At 39.4% G+C, this 22478-nt stretch overlaps 2 protein-coding genes across 4 annotated transcripts in view; both read left to right on the top strand.

Annotated features, from left to right (window-relative positions):
• Positions 1 to 22478, top strand: part of LOC139627630 (anoctamin-1-like) — a 171385-nt gene that overhangs the window by 95130 nt on the left and 53777 nt on the right. For all 3 annotated transcript variants that reach the window (XR_011692603.1, XM_071488573.1, XM_071488588.1), the window contains exons 11-13: positions 1014 to 1174; positions 1324 to 1406; positions 20593 to 20667. Coding sequence is in view for 2 of the 3 variants with exons in the window: in XM_071488573.1 (XP_071344674.1) it covers positions 1014 to 1174; positions 1324 to 1406; positions 20593 to 20667 (319 nt within the window). In the remaining variant the exon portion in view is untranslated. The remainder of the gene's footprint in view (positions 1 to 1013; positions 1175 to 1323; positions 1407 to 20592; positions 20668 to 22478) is intronic.
• Positions 1 to 22478, top strand: part of LOC139627645 (uncharacterized) — a 135676-nt gene that overhangs the window by 109888 nt on the left and 3310 nt on the right. The window lies entirely within an intron of this gene.

The raw sequence follows: 22478 nt of genomic DNA, 5'->3' as shown, positions 1-22478 counted from the left end.
ATCATGCTGAAATCATATTGGAGTTGCACATAAAGGGGCATGCTAGCAGACGTCAAAGGCACCTAACCCTAACCCTAACTCCTTAATCAGTGATAATTTCTAAGAATTGAGATTCTTTTGGAAAACACTTGTCATGTAAACCTGTACTGATGAGGCTGTTACAAATGGAGCTTTGTGTTTCAACCATAGACATGAGAGTGGTATTGATCTTCTGATCTCACTTTTGTAAAGACATCAAATAGTGTAAATCCCTAAAAGTCAAGACTATTCTTATCATTAAATAAGACATTATTAGAGATGACTTTCAAAATCTAAAAATATATTATAAGTAGATTGGAACTGATGCTTCTAGTCATCAGTCATCTTCACCCTGATCAGCTATGATTAATACTCTGGTCTCTGCAACTGAGAGAAGCACTGTGTGCTGTGTAGTGTAATCCCACCTCACACCTTGTTCACTGTGCCAGCATGCGATAGGCCATCAAAACAAAACATGTCGGCCGTGTGGAACAGGAAAAGGTTTGATAAATGAGATGAGAAACTAGGGCCTCCACTTCTTTCTCTACCTGCTCCTCATCATCCACAGGATATTATGACAGGTGCTGCCAGCACATAATTGCATCTAGTGCAGACACACAACACACACTCCATAGAAGTGTTAATATGAGAGTGTAACCATGGAACACAACCACATAGTAAGACAAACCAGACCCCCTGTCTGCTATAGTTGTTGACTAGCAGATGGAAATAACAGCTCCAATATTTTCAGATCTGGAAGACACCAATTTGTTATTACCATAAAATAAAACCCTGAGGTCATTTTATTAGGTGACAGTAAATTGGGGAGAGAGAGGGAGAGAGGCTATGGCATGCAGCAAAGGGTGTGTGTGTGTGTGTGTGTGTGTGTGTGTGTGTGTGTGTGTGTGTGTGTGTGTGTGTGTGTGTGTGTGTGTGTGTGTGTATTGGTTAAGTCTTAATTTCTGATTCAGACATCACTGTGTCTTGTTTTGCAGCATGGAGATCTGCCACCCAAAGAACAACATCATCATGTGTCCTCTGTGTGACAGAGTGTGCAGCTACTGGAAACTTAGTACTGCCTGTGGAACCGCTCGGGCCAGCCACCTGTTTGACAATCCTGCCACTGTTTTCTTCTCTATATTCATGGCTTTGTGGGGTGAGTGAACACACATCACTTAGCACTATCAGTCTCCCCTATCCAATGCACCTGGCCACTGAAATGTATATATTTATAGTTGAATCATAAACACTTTCAGTGTTTGAGTGCCCCTGTTTATTTGATGGGTCTTTCTTTCTGGTTCAAAGCTGCCATGTTTATGGAGCATTGGAAGAGAAGGCAGATGAGACTGAACTATGAATGGGACCTGACGGGGTTTGAAGATGAGGAGGTGAGTAATGCTAAAATCATAAACAGCAGACAGCACTGAGAATTCAGAATTATGATCTGCAATCAAGTTTGATCTGGGACATGTATCTCCTTTCCATGGTGTAGTAAGTCAGATTTTCAAGATAAATAAATACATTAACCAATAGATTTTGAACAAACTTTTCATGAAATGCTCCCTTCTATTTATACTTGAAAAGTACATGTGGCCGTAACCACTGCACCATAATAACGGCTGTTACAGCTGCTGATGCCAGGATTTTGATAAAATATATGACTCTTTCACAAACAAATCAGATCATAAGTGTGCTATGGCTATTTTAAACTGATGTTCATGCTAATAATGACATATTCAATGCTGAGTCATCCCTTATTAATATGTGGGGAGGTTACAGTTGTAAACCTGATTCAAGTTGGAGGTTATATCGCTAGACAGGAGGAATACTTTTAAGTTGCCGATATTCAACACTAATATCTGTGATACTCAAGTGTGCTGTAAATATTAATTTTACTTCATATGTAGAGTGATTCCTAAGGACAAAACGCAAAAAAAAAATAATAATAATAATAATCACTCCAAACCCCCAAATTCTACAAATTGTAAATGTGTTTAAACATGAAAACATTAACATTTAAAGAAATGCGTCAAACACTAAAAGACATGCAAAAATGAAACTCATTTTTTGCCACTTGGAGACAGCAGAAGCAAGTCAACACAACATTGATGTATCATCAACTTTGATGCTGAAAATGTGAACTTGTTAGCTTATTGACATATTGAACAATACGTCCAGGACACCTCAAAAACCCTCTGTGTTTCCTCAAATAGTAGCCAGGGGCTTTATTCACCTTAACTGCAAAAGGTAGAAGGCTTTCATTGGATAGATTATTTGATAGATGAGCCATTTGGTTGAGGTGGTAAACAGTCTGATGTCAGTGGGAACAAAGGATTTCCTGAACCACTCAGTCCTGCACCACAGAAATGAAACATTGGCTGCTGCTATACCCCTCAAAATTATCTTTGAGCATGATGGGTCCGATGGTGTTCAGCGCACTTGAAAACTCAAAGAACATAATCCTCACATAACCACCTGGCTAATCCAAGTAAGAATGGGCCCTGCAGAGCATATAAGGGACTCCAATATGTTTCTTGGCAGCACACGGAAGAGGTCTAGTGCATGTATTAGAGGCAGACCTTTATTTCTAATAACCTCTGTTTGATGTAATTGGTCATATTTTAGTCAGAAAAGTTGCTTTGATCCACTCCTGGTTGCCCTGTTATGTTGCTGTATTATGTTGTTAATACAAACTCAACACTTCCTTTGAATATTTCAAATTAAAAGCCCTCTGCCATTTCAATAGGACATCTAGTTTAAAACATTTGTAGGCATACCATAGCCATCAAAATGAACTAATCAAATATTGTAGATGAGTAATCCAGAGCAGCAAAGTGGGGAAAATACCATTATATTGTTGAATTTATTAAAATGTAATTTGGTATATTATTTCATGTTACCCATGTCCATGGATACCTTGCTTTTGACTGACCTCTGGTTTTTATTTGAGGAAATATGGTCCAATATAGATCATTATTTATCTCTGTATTTGCTCTCTGACAACTCGAGAGATACAGTGCATCCAGAAAGTATTCACAGCGCTTCACTTTTTCTACATTTTGTTATGTTACAGCCTTATTCCAAAATGGATTAAATTCATTTTTACCTCAAAATTCTACACACAATACCCCATAATGACAAAGTGAAAAAAGTTTGCTTGACACTTTTGCAAATTTATTAAAAAATAAAAAACAAAAATATAACATGTACATAAGTATTCACAGCCTTTGCTCAATACCTAAGCACCTTTGGCAGCAATTACAGCCTCAAGTCTTTTGAGTATGATGCTACAAGCTTGGCACACCTATTTTTCGGCAGTTTCTCCCATTCTTCTTTGCAGAACCTCTCAAGCTCCATCAGGTTGGATGGGGAGCGTCGGTGCACAGCCATTTTCAGATCTCTCCAGAGATGTTCAATCGGGTTCAAGTCTGGGCTCTGGCTGGGCCACTCAAGGACATTCACAAAGTTGTCCCGAAGCCACTCCTTTGTTATCTTGGCTGTGTGCTTAGGGTCGTTGTCCTGTTGGAAGATGAACCTTCGCCCCAGTCTGAGGTCCAGAGCGCTCTGGAGCAGGTTATCATCAAGGATGTCTCTGTACATTGCGTCATTCATCTTTCCCTCCACCCTGACTAGTCTCCCAGTTCCTGCTGCCGAAAACCATCCCTACAGCATGATGCTGCCACCACTATGCTTCACTGTAGGGATGGTACTGGCCAGGTGATGAGTGGTGCCTAGTTTCCTCCAGACATAACTCTTGGCATTCAGGCCAAACAGTTCAGTCTTTGTTTCATCAGCTCTAGAAAGAGTCCTGGTGGTTCCAAACTTCCTCCATTTACGGATGATGGAGGCTACTGTGCTCATTGGGACCTTCAATGCTGCAGAAATTTTTCTGTACCCTTCCCCAGATCTGTACCTCAATAAAATCCTGTCTTGGAGGGCTACAGGCAATTCCTTGGACTTTGTGGCTTGGTTTGTGCTCTGACATGCACTGTCAACTATGGGCCCTTATATAGACAGGTGTGTGCCTTTCCAAATCATGTCCAATCAACTCAATTTACCACAGGTGGACTCCAATCAAGTTGTAGAAACATCTGAAGGATGATCAGTGGAAACAGGATGCACCTGAGCTCAATTTTGATTGTCATGGCAAAGGCTGTGAATACTTATGTACATGAGATTTTTTTTGTTTTTTTTATTTTTTAATGTATTTGCAAAAATTTCAAGTGAACTTTTTTCACTTTGTCATCATGGACTGTGTGGAATGAGGTAAAAAAAATGAATTTAATCCATTTTGGAATAAGGCTGTAACATAACAAAATGTGGAAAAAGTGAGACACTGTGAATACTTTCTGGATGCACTGTATGCTCATTATCATGTAGTAAATGGGAAACTTTTCACACATAGCATGAGTTGCTGAGATCTGGCAATGAGGTGACCTCATCATAACAAATTCTGCAAGAGGTCAAGAAAAACAGTTTGGAAACAAGCCAACAATTTATCCAGATTACCTAAATCACTTGATTTGGAGGTTAAAGTGAAGTATTGCTCCAACATTCCCTCTCTAATAATTATCACGCAGGAGAACTGTGCACTTGCATCTCCATTAAGGACAGTGCAGTGGCTGGACTTCAAAAATGTCATACTTTTCCACTGTGGTGTGCTAGCAGTGCCCCAGCAGTGTGTTTGCAATAAGAACAGCAGAACAGTATCCTACGACTCAGCTTCAGCCCCATAAAATCCAACATACTGTTTTCTTTTCTGCCACTTGGTATTGCAAAGTCACTTTTTTATCACTATTTTATGTTGATGCAGAGAGGAGACCCACCATAACTTGTCAACTGTCTGATGTATGTCATATCACACAGGGGCTGCACCAGATAAATCATCATTATCATTTATACAGGGTTTCAAAGATCTATGAAACACGGTTAACATGGAAATATTAAACACGATGTGTGTTACAGTTAAGAAGGCAACTTTTCTATGGACACTCATTTAAAACATGATATGCTGTCAGCTTTTCACACAGCTGCTGTCATAAACCTATATTTATTTGACTTTGTCAGATGATGTCATTACAGTGACTACTGCTGAAACCAAATCAGTTTTAATGTATTTCTTAGTCACTCTCATGTTGTACAACCAAAATAGAAAAACATATAAATGAGCACTATATTGTCAAATTTTGCTGCTTTTAAACCCTGTAGCAGTGACCAAAAAGAAGACCAAGAACACAGAGAAATACTGGACCAAAAAATTGTAAGAATAAAAAGTGATGGACATCAAGAAGATGTTTACAACAAAGAAATGCCACCAAAGAGACTTTTGAGTAAGTTTTATTTAGTTTTAGCCATGTTTACAAAAAGTTACAACAATTACAGTTTCTGCAAGAGAGAGGGAAATTTTCTTTTCATGCCGCCTGACTTGCACTGATGCATTGCAGCTTCTTTGTCCATACAAATCAATTAAATCTACAAAATAGGCTGCTTAATGTATGTGTCAAATCAATGTTTTCAGTTTGTTTTTGTAAAGACCTAAACTCTGGACTGCTGACTGAGACATACAATCAAAACAATAAATTAAGGTTAATGACAACAGCTGTACTGTGTGATTGCAGAAAAACTCACAGAAGTTATGAGTGCGTGGTAGGAGGTAACAGACTAAAGAGCCTGCAGGTGGAGAGGTTGGGGATGTCATTTAATATGTCAGTTTAGCTGATCTCACTGTCCAGCTGCTGTCATTATCCAACAAGTAGTAATCATATAATAATAATTACACACATGAGATGTGAGCCCAGAAGAAATAGACCCAGCATGTAGCGCATGTAGCGAAGGATGGAGTGGATTAAAGGATCATAATGGAGTGGTTCCAGATCTGGTGGATACACACATGCACACACTTGCTACAATCAATGTGTCATGGTCACTGGAGCCGACAAAGGAGAACCCAGAAGCACGACAAAGAGGCAGGCGAGTAGCAAGGGAAGATCAGTTTACTAGTCCAAGAAAACAGGCAGAGTCAAAACCAGGAGATCAGAATCAGGCAAACAAATCCGACAAGGAGCAGGCAGGTATTCGTAGTCCAAGAAAGGCAAAACGGGGTCAGAGCTGGAAGGCAGTACTAGGATATGCTGGAAAGCTTGGCAACATAGAACACAAGACAATCTGGCAGGAACCAAATGAAAATGGACTGGTATATATACTGAGGAACTAATGAGCAAATGGACTGCAGGTGAGGAGGAGATGGGCGGGGAAACCCAGGTGAAGGAAATGAGTAGATTGTATGGCAGGGAAGGAAGGCAGGATCTGAAATGACAGGAGAGTTAGTGAAGTGACATGGAACCAAAATAAAAACAAACTAAGAGTTAGTGTAGCTACGTTACACAATGTGGTGAATGGAGGGTTTTGTCAGATTGCACAGTGCACTTCTCAGGATTGGCCGATTAAAGGATATGCATTGTTTTGGATTAAGTAGCAGAGACACTTGTGCTGGTTAAAGTTTAAAAAAAAGAACAGCTGGTGGTTTTGCCTTCGATCGTTGATAGTGATCTGATCGCCAATCAGCACAAGTGTAACAATGGTTTTTAGCATATTTAAAGGTTCTGTAAATTAGATTTTAACAATAATATAGCAGTAAACAACTATTTTCTATGCAAAGATATTGTGGAGTAATGGTTTTCTGAGCGGAGAACAAAGTCACCCCTCCTCCGTGCATGTTGATATCTGAGTTTCTCTGTTTTCGGCTTTGGTAATCAGTCTGAGAAAGTGGGATGTTGATGTGTTTGAGTCTGTCCTGTTAAACCACTGGCCTTCCCCACGTTTAAACACACAGGCACTGCCTGCACGCAAGCTGACACAGTGTGGTATGCAGTGTTCAGGTGAAAGCAACAGTGTTCAGGTGAAACTTACCTTCCAGAATTTTGTCCAGTGAATCATCCAACAAGGTTCTGACAAAGAAAAAGATGAGACCAGAGCACAGGCCGACTGGCCATGGGGACTACTGGCTCAAATCCCGTTTGACCGGTGGACTGTCAAAACATCCATCAAGTTTATTTGTGTGACCAAAGATAAATACAAAGCTGAATTCAGGCTTTCCCATTTGGACTACAGTCAGATCCTTTTTGGCCAGTGGAAAGTTTTAGCCAGCTCCAGTGTCTTTACTGGCTCCTTAAGTGTGATTTTTGCAACCATAGATAAAGTCCAATGCTGAATTTCTTTCTGAGTCCAACCTTGGAGCCAACACTGCTCTGTCTTTTTTGAGATGGAGAGCCCTACGAGCTGCTAAAGGGGCTCCAGCTCCAACTGGTTTTCTTCTCCTCCATGTGTAAGTAACTTGATGCTACATGTCTTTTTTCATTAGTGACGGCTAGATGCTGGTAGTCTAGTGCAACATCTAGTGGCAGTGTCAATCGTTTACAGAACCTTTAAAACTAAGCTATCACAATCCGCAGTCTGAGAAATGCAGCAGCACAGCATATTTACAGACAACAAACCAAAAACAGTAATCCAAAGAAACAAGTTGTCATTAAAATAAACATCTGTTTTTGCATATATTTTAATGGTTGGAAGTTTTTATTTACTAGTAAACTGGTGATAGTTTAAAAGCGACCATCAAACTTGGAACAACTACAGGAAGGGAGATGAGGCAGCCATCTTTCCTTTCCCTCAGATTTCAAGCAACTTGAAAGTTTACCTGTGAAAAGCTGTGTGTGAGCTGAGTGCCATCTACAGACATTATACTGTAACACATGCCATTATCACACGAGGGTATCACACATATGTTAAAGTTGAAGCAGGAAGTGGGTTTGTAAATTGATGAGTGTTTAGAATGGACTGTCTGGGGAATAATTCCCAACTTGTCTGATGGCCGTATGGCTGCTAGTCTTTCTTGTTGTATGGGTGCAGAAAAAATATCCTTTTTAAAGGAGCTAGTTGTAAGTTTTGCTATTGCTACATAGCTTTTTTTTTTTTTTAAACTATTTACAGTTTAGAAGAAAGGTTACCAGTTCGGCATCAAACTTCATTCCTTTACTTGCCAAGAGCTGTCTCAAGAGGTGGAAAGCAACCCTTTTGTTTGCTTCTATTTCTATTTCTTCTTTTATTCTACTGAAACTAACCAGCTAGCCTTGGCCAGGTTAGTGAGGCCAGGTTGCAGCCTGTCCTCCCTGAAGAAGTAGCTGCTCAGAGGACATATTTATAACCTCTTGTATTATAAATGCAACAATGGCCAAAGTTTCCAAGAAGAAGCCAACACTGATAGATAAACAGGTGTTAAAGCTTAGGCTGGCTTTGTAGCAATAGCTAAACTTACAAATCGCTCCTTTAACATAAAACCATGCTGTGGTCAGACTCACATCCAGTTGTAAAGTATTTAATTCTTCAAGAACACAGTAAAGTCCAGAGAGGGGAACACTCTGGACCACTGTTACCCCACAATCAGTGGTGCTTATCACGCCGTCCCCCGGGCTGCACTGGGCCACTCTGACCATGTCATGGTCCACCTGATTCCCACATACAGGCAGAAACTAAAACTGTGTAAACCTGTTGTTTACAAGAACCTCCAAGAACCTCCAACTGCACCAATCACCAGAACAAATTCCTTGTATGTGGAAACATACTTGGCAATAAAACTGATTCTGATTCTGATTCTGAAATGTGAAAATAATGTAATAATGTGATTTATCCCGTGATTTATTAACACTGATACCACCCCTACCCCACCCCCTTTTTTCTGTCTCTCTTGGTTTATTTTTCACAGGAAGCTCTCAAGGTTTGGATAAACTCCTATTCTTTTGTAGCCTTTCTGCTCTTGCTGCCAACCTGTGATCATAACACATCACACAAAAATTATGTGCTACAAATGGTATATTCAAATGTAGTCTTTGTTCTACTTACATGGTCAACTACACACTAACAAAGGGTTTTGTCCATCAGTATATCACCACAGTTGCTTAAGTCACAAAAACCTAATCACCGAGTGAATAAAATGTTTCCTTTAAGATAATATGACACATATAAAATATGACAAATCTAGACAAACTACAAGGACTATGAGTGATCATGATTCAAAGATCAGTGGCAAGAATACAGAAGTTGAAGCCTAAAAAAATCCCAATGAACTGAATCAAAATCTGTCTGAGCCAGAGTTAGTAAACTTCGATAAATCTGACATCCGCTTCACAAAGCTTAGATTTCATCCACAGTTCATCCACAAAAATGATCACAAGCTGTCTGAGACAAAAAGCTAAATCTATCAGTGGCTGATGGTTTGGCAAAAACAACAGCTGGAAACATTCTAAAGGTGCGCAAAGTGTCTGTTGATGTCTATAGGTTGTCTTCAGGCAGTCATTAACTACAAAATTCTATGCATTTCTTAAGGCTACGCTTACACATGGCTCTGTTTTTATTTATTTATTTATTTTTTTGGCCGGGATATTTTTACATCTAAGTCTTTTTTTGGGGGAAAGAAAAAAATAGAAACATAAAAGAATAAAAAGAAACCCACAAAGTTAGAAAAAGAAAAAAAAAATTCACACCACAAAAACAAGACTAGATCAAAACCTAGTATATGTCTGGACCGCTTATGGTCAAATTCAGATTTTATAACTGTGACATCATCAGATAAAATCACCAAACACATTTAAGACAAATACTGAACTGTGATTTCAGCTGTATTTACTGTAAAATGATCACTCAGACATCCATACACAGTCCAGACATATACCAGGTACCACTTGGCTGACCAGTGGTGGAAATATTAGTCAGTCAGTCAGTCAGTCAGCAACATTCCAGATTATAGGGCTGGCCTGCTGTTGCAGTCCAGCCAAAAAAAATGTGTGGAATTCTTTTTTCATGAGGATTTTTCTTTTCTTTTGTGTTACTCATTTCGGCCACAAGAGGCTGAAGTGCACCACTACCTTGGTCTAAATCAAACTAAAAGCATTCATCTTTCCTTCTAGGTGCAGTCTGAATACAAGGTATTTTAGTTATGTTAGTTATGTTATGCATTACCGTTCCTTCTTCTGGCTAGAAATGTGTTTTAAATAGAGAATTCTTTCTGCCAGCAACATTTTAGGAAGTCAGGTGAGATAGTATAAAAAGAGCAACACACAAGTCCACACAAGCAATAAGCTCTGATTGGAAGAATGGATCACATGTAGGACTTTCACTCACGAGGCTGGGATCCCATCAGTTCCCTGTCACCTTCTGCCTGTGGATTCCTATACTGGGGGAAGATGGAATTAGGGCCAAAAGTTCTATTTACAACTAAAAAAAGCAAGCAGGCTAAATAAGTGATGTGTCCAGCTAACTGCTTCAACATGTGTGGATAGCTTGTGTCATACTCTATAACACCTTATCTACGTACAGCTGATCAGACAAAAATATTATGAAATGGTGGTCTACAGCTTGTTGCATATCAATTTGTGGGTCTTGGACATGAAATGGTTTGATAGTTAATTGTCTAATGACCAATGGTTCAACTGTCAACTGAAGGACTGATTAAGAATAAGCAGTGCACTACTATACAATTTAGTATACAGCTTATTCTTAAACTGTATAGTATAGTGCACTGTATATACACTATATATACACTATACTGTGTATATAGATTTGAATAATAACCATAATAATCTAGTCAAAATCAAAATGTATCTAAAGTGTTTATTATGTTGTGTATAGCTATCATAAAATGTCCCGCCCATTAGGGTTTTTATTAATCTTTATTGGTTAAACATCCCACTCATATGATTTGAGATTTCCCAGTTACCATTACCACATTATAATCAGGACTTAATTGGTGCCAGATCCGGGACCTCCTAGATTGAGACCAGCACCTATTTGAGTGGCACCAACACCGTCTTTGTCACTGTCAAAATCTGCTCTTGAAATATTTAACATTGTCTTTTCTGTCATTCTTTAATTTCTCATTGATGACTATGACTAAGCCTCCCTTCAGAGAACATAACAACAGCCTCTCAATCTTACATGGCAAACAACTGATTATAAGATTACAGTAAGCTACAAATAATGCGTAGACCTTCTGTGGCTGTATTCTTATGTTTCACTTGGCTTCACTTGTGTTGCACTTTGCGCCACTTTGCGCCGGGTGTAAAATAGAGCCCCGTGTCTTTGATGCGCATAGGCGGTTTATGCGGGGATGCACCGTAGACAGGAATTAACATAGATCGTACTTCTGTCATTTTCTGCTTGCCCCAGACTCTGTCTCCTCTTTCACTGTAGGTACTAAAAATTTTTGATGGTTGATCACTTTCCGCTGCCTTAAGATGCCGATGAACCAACAATGCACCTGACTTCACCTCATTATAAGACCAACACACCCATGGTCACTCAGATGGGAACAAGTATATTTGCTATTTAAACAACGGCACACTGGAAAGGAAGTGAACAACTGCCTGCATCTGAAACAAGCAAAGATACTTTTGCCATGGTTTGCGCTGGGTGTACAATAAAGCCCCGTGTCTTTGATGTGCATAAACAGCAGATGCAGGGATGCACTGTAGAAAGGAATAAACATAGATTGTAGATCCTCTGTTTTCTGTGTTTTCTGTTTTCCAGATGTTTACAGCCCCCCGCCCTGTGCCAGAGAGGCATGCCTCACACATTGAAAACAGCTGGCTTAGCTGTTGGTTCAGAACCATGGACAGTGCTCTTAGTTGCGTGTTAGGTGCCATGCGGGAGGACATTGATAGATAGTCACTTATTTAGTATAGCAATCCACAGGTAGAGGGCCAAAGGGAACTGATGGGACAGGCAACAAGAGAGAGAGAGGGAGGGAGAAAGAGAGAGAGAGAGAGAGGGAGTCTTTCTCTTTACCAGACCTCTCTGTATGCCTGTCATTCAGTTTGTGCTCCTCCATAGTCTCCTTTCATAGTGTGCCTACGAGGCTTTCTGGATGAAGGGTTTGAAATAAAAATAAAACTCAAAAGAATAATAACTCAGTCAATAAACACATCAACGACACTTGAACCCCAGGTTTTTTCACAGATGAAAAAGAAAACTGAAAAAAAAATGGGGGGGGGGGTCATTTAAAAAAAAAAAATCCACTTGTCTCTTGTGGGTTGTTTATACTAATGAAAAAAAAATTGGGAAAATTATCCTGGGGAAAATAAATAAATAAAAGAAAATTCACTTGCCTTTCAGGGCTTCCGTAGTGCACACATATATGGACTAAATTTCTTTTCCCATAGATAACAGAGACATGCCTTTAATAATCTGTTTGTAAGTATTACTTCTCATATCATATTTTCTTGTGTGTCATGAAAAAAATCAAAAACGAATAATTTAAAGAGAGATGGATGCAGGGAAAACACCCAAATCTGCCAAATAAATGCATAAAGAAAAAAGAATAATAAAAGTGCACCTTTGACTGGAATATATTACACTATTCTGTTTGTTGAAAAATCATATGCAGAATATACCCACAAAAGCAATACATAACCCTGTTCCCACACAAAAACAAAAAAATGTCTGTCAACAATGTGCATGTGTGATGCACATGACAGTAGCAAATTCCCCATTCATTTAGATTTAAAAAAAAGCTAGTTCAAAGTAAAATACAAGTTGTTAACTTATTAAACACCACATCACACTCCAGGTGTGAGAGATCATACAAGAGAACGAAGGGCTTCATGTTTGCTTCATGTCAATATCACGTTGCTACCACACTGCTGCTTCTCTAACAGTCACACTGAATGGAGCCTGGAATGGATGCAAGAAAACCATATTCTAAAGCAACAGATGAACAAAAGACAAATATGATCACTTTTCAGTTGTGCAAAAATTGCATATTTTGTTGCTTTTTGGTGTGAAAAGAAGTAAATACAACCCCTACAGAGGTTTGACATTAAAATAAGCTTTTTTCAAATGTTAATGAACCGTTACTTTTTGTTTTATGAACTTAGAAAACAGCAAAAAAAAATCTAAATTTAACTCTGGCATGTGTGAAATTTGGGTACCCTACGACTTATAAAACATCCAGAACTTTACAAACTCGTTATATTTTAATTAACCATTAGAAATTGTCCAATTTTCTGACTCTTCAAACACTTAACACTAAACAACAATCATGTGCTCTTCTGAGTAACTGAGTGACAATCTAAAATTAAGTTAATGCCTACAAGGGAGGCTATAAAAAGATTTCATAGTTCTTCTATCTTAAAATTTCCACTGTCTGAAATGTCATTAAGAAATGCATTTAAGGGGAACTGTGGACATCAAGAGGCAAACAAAAACCACCATAAGACAGCAAAGGAACTACAGGGAAGTTTAGCTGACACAGGAGTGTTGTAGTCTGCAAAGCAACATCTGGAAAAGCTTGAGTCATTTTGGGAACAGCTGCTGTGGACAGATGAAGTTCAGCTCTTTGGACACAATAAAACTGTTTGGAAAAAAAGTGCAGCATTTGATGAAAAGAACACCTTCCCAACTGTTCAGTGGGGGGTTGAAATATTATAAAATATTATTAATTGCGGTTGAGTGGCAGCCAGTGGCACAGGAAACACTCCACAGGACAGAATCAGTCAATTCTGGACTCAAATGTTGTAGAATCAGTCAAGAAAGTGAAAATGAAAAGAGGTTGGCTTCTACAAAAGGACAATGATCCTAAGCAGACCTCAAAATCCATTATGAACCACTCCAAGAAACACCTGCTGAGGCTTTTGAAATAGGCCCATGACTGGAACATTACTGAAAACTCCTTAAACAAGAACTGAACCAGTGTGGCTGCAAAAAGTGTTAGCTGTCATATCTGACAAAGAGGGGTTTACTAAGTATTGAAATAATAGGGGGCCCAAACTTTCACACAATTGCTGTTTAATATTTCCATAGTTTTAAGTTCATTGAACAAAAAATCTACAAAATACATAATTTGTCCATAGAAACTGTTGACCAAACCTTTGTGTACAACTGTAGATTTCTGTCCAAATGCCATCATCATATGTGGATTCAACACACTCTGAAATACTACAAAGCAGTAATTATTTTTTAATTATTTTTACTTACTGATGTCAGAAATCAGGGCAAAAGTGTGTTTTATTACATTCCACTCCCAGGTTCCATAAACTGCAGGCACTGTAACTGCCGTCAGCCTGTATAATATGATAATGTGCCCATTCTTGTGCTGTGATTATTTCCTTGCCTTTAACCTGTTTTTCCACTGTTCACTACTCCACACACAATGTTTCTAATTGATATTGAAATACTTGCAGCCATTCAGGGGGTGAGTATAGCTAGATTCTTCTGTGCTTTATTAATATGTCTACTTGTGTCTACCTGTTCTGCATCCCTGCAGCAGATTGGTGGGTGGGTGGGGGTTGCTGGGGTGTGTGGGAAGGTGAGTTCTCTCCATGTCCTCACCCCAGTTCAGAGCTTTATTTCTCAACACTCTTGAGGTTCATTTTTATTTTCAGCTGCTCCTCAATGTGACTCACCTGATTCTACAGGCTGTCTCCAGTCTTTACCAATGACGACCATCAGCGTCTTGTTCCCCTTCCTCTCAGTTTGAGGTCCCTAAGCCTTTTCACTCTTCTGTCACAGTTTAACACACTCTTGATTTCAGAATTCAAAATGTTGGCTCTATTAAGCCTTGTCTTTCTTAAAATGAGGATCCTGTTGAAAGGTGAAGACCTTTTTGACTCTCATTACTGTATCACTACTGACCAATCAATGTTTTGTGAGGACTGACATGTCTTCAACATGTTTGTTAGACCTCAAGTATATATACAATGTGTTCTTGGGAAGAAAACACTTAATGTACTCTGAAACTTTGTTTATAAGAAAGCTCTACAAGGGCATCTTCAGTTTGAATTGGTGGATTACACAATAATGAATCAAGAAAATGATGATAGATGATAGTTTCGATCGAGCCTAAACTTTCCTTACCACCAGAAAGAATAATGTCCTAAAATACACTTGAGCACTAACGTTTCTGTAGAAAAACTGAATTATGTTTTTCTTCTTTGGTCACGATCCAGAAATCATTACTTAACAAACATAACATTTGAATACCCTTTTATGTATTCATTAGTTTTATCCACATTGCATTCAATGCAAATTCTGTACTTCTCAAATGTCAATGAGAAAGGTAGTGTGCAGGCCTGTGCAGAATTGATCACCAGCAATCACAACATAATGCTACTAGGTAGATTTATATCAGTTTAATAGAAACCTTTCTATTTTTGTTATATTATAAAAGAAAGAAGAAGTTTCTTAAGAAAGTCCTACACAGCTTCATGTAAAGCCTTGACAGTCTAAATATCTGACAAACATCTTACATCACTGCTGCCCTGTGTATTTTGATTGATCTTTTGAATTTCTTCATGTGAAAGAGTTTGACGTGGATAGGCCAGCAAACAAGTCTGGTTGGCATACTGACTGACAAGTGGTGGTTCCCTGGCTAAAGCTTTGTGTCACTTCTCCCCTCTGCAGCTGCCTGATCTTATCCACTTTCCAGTCAATATGCAGTTAATCTCAAACAAACCTTATAAATGGAGCAACAGATCAATTTCGCCGAGAAACACAATCATCACAGAAGGAGCAGCTGTAAAATGCTACATCACAAAAATCCTGAAATTACCTTTTGGGGGATTGGAATTTGAGCCATTAGGTCCATAATATTTAAGATGTCTCAAAGGGCTGCACCATTCAGTTATTTCATGCTCTTCATTTGTGACACAGCGTTGAGGAGAACCAGTGCTCAGGGTGATGATGGAAGAGTTGTTTCACACATGCATGGACTGTGGCCTGTTGGACAGGAAGTCTAGGAGCCAGTTACACAGGGTGGTGTTGAAGCCTAGGGAGACCAGTTTGTTTACCAACACGATCATCCCCCAGCACGGGGGATGATCGTGTTGAATGCTGACCTTAAATGAACAAACAGCATTCGCACGTGGGTGTTATAGGCTTAAATGTAGCACAGAGGAGATGGTGTCCTCTGTGGAGCGATTTGGGCTTTAAGCAAACTGGAACGGGTCGAAAGTGGAAGGGAGTTTGGAGACATTGTACTGCTTTATCAGTCTCTCGAAGCATTTCATCACGATGGGAGTGAATGCAACTGGGCAATAGTTGTTGAGACATGTTATTGTGGGTTTTTTGGGCACTGGTAAAATGATGGCAGCCTTGAAACATGATGATACAATGGCCTGGTTCAGTGAGGAGTTAAAAATATCTGTCAGAACCGAGGCCAGCTGGTCCGCACACTCCCTGAGCACCCGGCCGGGTGCGTTTTCTGGCCCTGCTCCTTTCCGAATGTTGATGTTCCTCAGGGTTCTTCCAGACTGACTGCCTCCTCGTCAGGGTGGGGCATTGCTTTCCTTGCCGGAGTGCTATTCAGTGCCTCAAACCTGCCAAAAATTTAGTGAGTTCATTTAGGAAGTCTGTGTCATCCTTACATGGTGCTGAGGCAGCATTGTAGTTTGTAATGGCCTGAATCCCGTTCCTCATATTCCTGGTGTTCCTTGCCGAGATCATGCATTGGTTGTGCGCATTAGAACAATATAATACTGAGAAAATAAGAAAAATCTAAAGTATAGCTGCATTTGGACCATAATCATTTGGATCATAATATCTTGGAAAATGAGTCTTATTTTAGGCTAAACCACACTTAGTGACTTAGTGGCTCAACCACACATTTGAATTTTCAGACTCGTTTATCCTAGCTGAAAAACAGACTGAATCTTAACTTCTAAAAACTTCTCAATGTCCTATCTGGCTGGCTCTGCTTTATTTTCCTGCCAAGTTGACTGGAGTGGCTAAAAGATATCCAACAATTTTGCAGGTCCGAGGCATGCAACCAGTTAATCTGGTGAAAAGGCTAAATGAGCAGCCAGAAAAACATTAGGTTGTTGAGATACTGACTCCTTGCTGCAGAATTTGTTTAAGTATTTTCAAGATCAGTATAGTCACATTTCTGTCTTTCTACCATTATAAATGCTTTTTTTTTTGTAAAACAAAACATATCAAGCTGACTGGCTGACATTTGCTGCTGGACTGGTTACAGTTACTGCTTCAGAAGGCATGTTTGATTGTACATGAGCAGCTGTACAGTTTCTACACACCAGCTGTGATGAAGTTACAGGATACAAACTGTAGATAAGCAAACATATTCAAAATATCCCCCTTCATCCTCCTTGTCCAACTTAAGTTTATGTTCCTGTCATGATCACAGTGGATCTGCCTGAGGTGTTGAATAATCTGATGACAGTGGGAACAAAGTATTTTTCTGAAGTGCACTGAGATGAGACATTGACTCACACTTGTTGGATGCTCTGGAGACAATGAGCTTGTGGTGGCAAAAATGTTTTACCTTGTTCAATAATTGAAAAAGAAGATCTTCACGCGTCAGCTGTCTTTCTTGAGTTTAATAAACATTCATGAATGGAGTCACACAAACACAACCGAACAGCAGTACAGTCATTGAGTGAGTGGCCTGAAGATGTTACCCAGGGCCACAGTCTTATAGTTCCAAAAACACATTCCACAAAGACAAAATATGATACTCTCTCTCATGGGAAAAAGACAGAATACAATACTCTCTCTCACGGGATTGTCTCTGTGCTGAGTCTTCACCTGCTTGCCTCTCCCCCAACGCAATGTATGAACAACACACTTATCACAACAAGAAGGGCAAAGACATCCACATATATTGTCTACATGTGTTCTTCAACAGTTCACACAGAGGTCTTTCACAAAACCATAAAGGATGTACAAAGGTTAGGTTCAAAAACTTCATTAGAACTATCCACACAGTCATTGGTTACACAGTTTTGAATAGGCACACATGAGTTATACCAAAATTTCCCATTACAAGCTCCTCACGATGACTGTTCACAGATGCCCTGGACCCAGTGTAGTCCCTCTGAACTTGCAAACAATCAAGACCAATCAAGACTTATCTGAGCAGTGACTGACACGATGAATCTAGACCACATTCTGCTTCCTCTACAGACCTTTTTGTCTGTTGCACCAAAATAACAAGTCTATAAAGAACTGAATGAAAATATTTTGTTCAACTGGTGGCAACAGCAGAGGCTACAGGTTGGTTACTTTCCTTTCTAGGTAGTTCAGTCTCAGGTGAACATGCAGGTCGGTTTCTTTTCTTTCCAGGCCCCAGTGGTGGAGGTAAGTCAAAAAGTAAGTTATGAAGTATGGGTAGCAGTTTTCTGGGCAGGGTGCAGGTTCTCTTGTTTCCCTCTTGTGGGTGCACCTTGTATATAGAACTGTAGCTCATTTGCTCTGACAATGTATAGAATGCCTTCTCAGTGAGATTTCAGTTTGCTGGGGCTTTCCATCTCACCCAGGTTGTTGACTAGAAGACAGTTGCTTGGCTGTTGAGAGAGTTGTTCATTCCCTGGCACTTGACTGACGGCTGTCTTCAGCTCCAAGTTTATATGCCTCCTTCACATCCTCACTGTCCACTTTTAAGCATATCCCTGTGGAGGAGTTTCCCCTACCATTAGGGCAAATAAGAGGTCCACAGGCTGATGTGGTTGGCACCTTTACAGTAAGTAGAAGGTCAAATACCCAGTTGCTTTGTGCCCAGTATAATTCTAAGTTTGAACAACAATGTAACAAGTGGTTGACCCTCTCGGTTTCTACATGCCCATATCATCACGGAGGTAATTCAGGTAGTGGATCTCTACTTTGCAGGTAAGACAAGTAAGTAGTTGTCTGCATTGTTTTCCTGTACAACAATCAGTTTTCAAGCTAAAGCCTTTCCCACACGTGGAGCAAACAGCGCCTTTTGAGATGTCATTTGCTAGGTTGCTGTTTTTTTCTTTTAGGTTTGATGACTGCTAATTGCAGTGTCTTTTCTATGTGCTTGCTCAAGCTCAAGCCCTAAGCTCCTCTGTGACAAGTCTAACACATCCACATCCTTTTCCTTGGAAACCTTACTGCCGTCCCAATGTTGCCCTGGATCAAACCTACCCAATCCATCTGTGACCTTCAGGGTTATGTTTGGTTCATTATATAGGACAGAGAGCTGTTTATATATTTTATACTGTGACTTTAGTAAAACAGAAAGTGTGAAGTTTTCTTGCACGCAGCTCAATTCAATTCTAGAAACTTGAGTCACCCTGCGTGCATATGGTACTTTTTTTCTACAGGAGGCCATGTCTAAAGGATGTGCCTTCTGCAGATGTATCTGTGTAACACGAAAGGTAGGTCAAAGGTGGGGTAGGATAACAAAGGCAGGCTGGACAAGATCTTTCAGACTCCTTGGTGTTCCTGAGTCCGTTGTATGGGTATGGGAATTTGGCTTCCCTTCCTCATTCTTTAAAATAAAATTGATTTTCTTTTCGCTTGTAGAAATTCATACAATGGCTATGCAATTCTGGTTCATTTTACAAACTTTAACAGGTTAATTGGTGTAATCCCATCAAAAATCTGAAACTGTCCCCTAGAAGGGGCATATAAAACTGACAGGTTGTCACATGGCTCAAGCTATTCTATATCTATCACATACTTTGAAACTTCCATTGGATACTTCAACCTAAACATGATCTCATGACTTACTCACATTGAAAATCTTGTACAACTTTTGTCATAGTATGCTGTCTTTATCTGTCCCTGGGACTGTAAGGCGCCTTTTGCTCTCCTTCAAATATTTGTATCTTCCTACACTCACTATCAATAAGAGGCCTGCTAACATTGGTTAATACAGCAACTGTACATGCTTGTGGAGCAGGTGGCAGGGTAATATGCTAGTGAAACATCTGTTGCATGGGTGTCTGTATTAAAGTCAGCGTCAGCAGGTAAGTTAGACTGTATATGAGCAACTATAATTTTAGCCTGTTAACATACACACTACCTATTTCCTGAAATCATTTTGCCATTTACAACTTTCAAACACAGTAACTAGGGCAAACCCCATGAGTTATGAGCAAGCTCATCAGCAGAAAGGTGAAGCAATCACAAACCTTTTCTCCTGTTGATTGGCATGATCTACACTTTTCTGACACTCTGAAACTGAGCCCTCACTCTGAGTACAGACAAATGTCTTGGACCAGTGTAGCCCCTGTGCTCCTTGTTCTTGATGGTCCACAGGTTGAGTGGGTCATTGGACTGATGGCGACTCTGGCGTCCTGATGATGATGTCAGTCCTAGATGATGTTTCACAGGTCCTAGGGATGCAGTTATGTGGACAGTTCATCTGATGAAAAAAACTGAATGAGCAGGCAGGAAAACGTTGGGCTGCTGCTTGATTGACTCCACACTGCAGATATCAATACAGTATTACAGCCACTTTTCTTTCTACTGGAATAAAACAACATGCTTGTCAAGTTGAATGTGGGATATGTGTTTTGGAGAGCAGCAAAAATTAAAAGTGAAAAAAACCTCTGCATTTATTCAAGATGTAACATTGCACCTTAAATATAAATGTTAAAATAAATATAAAATATATATAAGTATTTTATTGTAATGACTCAATAAAACTGCTCTAGGACAGACTTGACTCTTGGTAGAAATATCCATCTGGTAAGTCCCCTTTAATTTAACTGCTCTTCCATGTGATTCACTGTCATCTTTTCATTTCTGTGTGTGTCATCATCACAGGACCACCCCAGGGCTGAATATGAATTCAGGGTCATGCAGAAGTCTATGTGCAAAGATCAGAAATCACAGCAGAAGGTAATTAATTATATGGTGGGCTGTACATATGTGCATCACTCAAGTTGTGTGTGTTACAGGTTCATTCATATTACATTACATACATTATTTTGCTAAGTGCTTCAAATCATTTTGTTTGTCTTGTGTCTGTGTGCTTATGCCTGTGTCTTCTTTACGTGCCTAGTCACTTGGCTGTATACATCTGATCAGAGGTGGACCAAGGAAACAACTACATTACTTGAGTCAAAGTTTAGCTACTGGTCAAATATTATTATAATATTATAAAATATTATAAGTATATACATAATGCAATAGTAAGTCTATCTGGAATATACTATACATCACATACCACGACATGCTTTCTTAAGTTGGACAGTGAATTTCTAGAATTTTAAACATGGACTCAAGATAAGGCCAGGGGTGCTCTGGTGAAGAACCTTCTGCCTCAGCTTTATCAAACATAGCCATAGTTACACTACTGCCAGTTTCCAACTGAGCTGTTCAAAAAAGCAGCAGCACAGCATAACTGACAGTGTAGGAGTTGGCTGATTAGTTTTTCCCAGTGTATGGTCTATCACATTTTTTAAAATATGAAAAAAAAATCATTCCACTGAATAAAAGCTTTTCTTCAAAGTAAGAAGTACTTCATAGAAATGTAGTGGAGTCGAAAGTACAATACTTGTCTTGTAGGTGGAGTAAAAGTCATAAGTTTACAAAAAAGTAATGCTTAAATAAAGCACAAATAATCAAAAATATACTTAAGTACAGTACTCAAATGTGTTACTGTCCACCACTGCATTTGATTAACTTTAATTTGCTATTAACATGAATTTTATCAATAGCTGCGACAAGGTCCAACCCCTCATGGTCCTTTAAAGGCCATAGATAATGCATTGATCCATTTATTGTGCAAATACAGTTAAACGTATAGCAGTGGTTTGCATTCTCTGTGTTTGAACATTGTGTCTGGCTATGTTTTACATGAACGTCTTGATTACAGTCTACAATCTTGACTCTGACAGCGAGTGATTGACTGATTATTGGCCTGGCTGATTATCAGGTCCAAAATTCAACATTTTCCAATTATTGGAATTCTTATTTAACCAATAATAGATAAAATAAGTTCATTTTAAAATTTGCTACTTTGGCTCATATGCGTTCCTGTCTGTAGTCTGAGCAATGTCCCGCCCATAACTATCTGATTGCTTATATGCCACGAGTAATAGCCTATCACATCTGAAGGCTTTTGTGTAAACAGATAGACACAGGCTGGAACAGCTCTGGTTAGTGAGCAGAGCTGTGTGTTGAAGGAGGACAGCAGACATCACTGAAGTTGTGATAAACATCACAATCCTCCCCACTGAAGTTACAAAAAAACCAAACACTCTTATGAACAAGTTCATTTATTGGTCCAAGACTCATCGAGCAAGAGAGAGCAAGAAAGAGAGAGAAGCTAGCGTTAACTGCTGAACTAGAGTAACTGGCTGATATGTAAACAACTGCTGAATTAATGAGAGAGTCGCTAAAAGGAGCAGAGAGCTCTGAGCGGGGGCGTGTCTACAGGTGGGCTGGGGTGGGCGTTGCCCACCCAGAGGAATCATCTGCCCATCCAATGAAAACTCTGAAAAAAATCACTGTTATAGCTATTTTTTGAGCGTCCATAGTTTTCTGTAATTTTGTCCTTGGTCATCAAAAATTGCACTGCTTTCCTATTGGCCATTTTGAATGTGCTTAGTAAGTGCTCCTCCTTTAGACACAAGAAAAACAGACAGGGAAAAAAAACATACACAGGGAAACACTGGGAAAAACTGAGGTCACAGGCGGGCTGTAAC

Source organism: Trachinotus anak, unplaced genomic scaffold (assembly GCF_046630095.1).
Source record: "Trachinotus anak isolate AG129_WGS33_773 ecotype Australia unplaced genomic scaffold, CSIRO_AGI_Tana_v1 ptg000002l, whole genome shotgun sequence".
In the NCBI taxonomy this organism is placed as follows: Eukaryota; Metazoa; Chordata; class Actinopteri; order Carangiformes; family Carangidae; genus Trachinotus; species Trachinotus anak.
The sequence above is the reverse complement of the archived record's forward strand: the minus strand, read 5'-3'. Positions and strand labels throughout refer to the sequence as shown.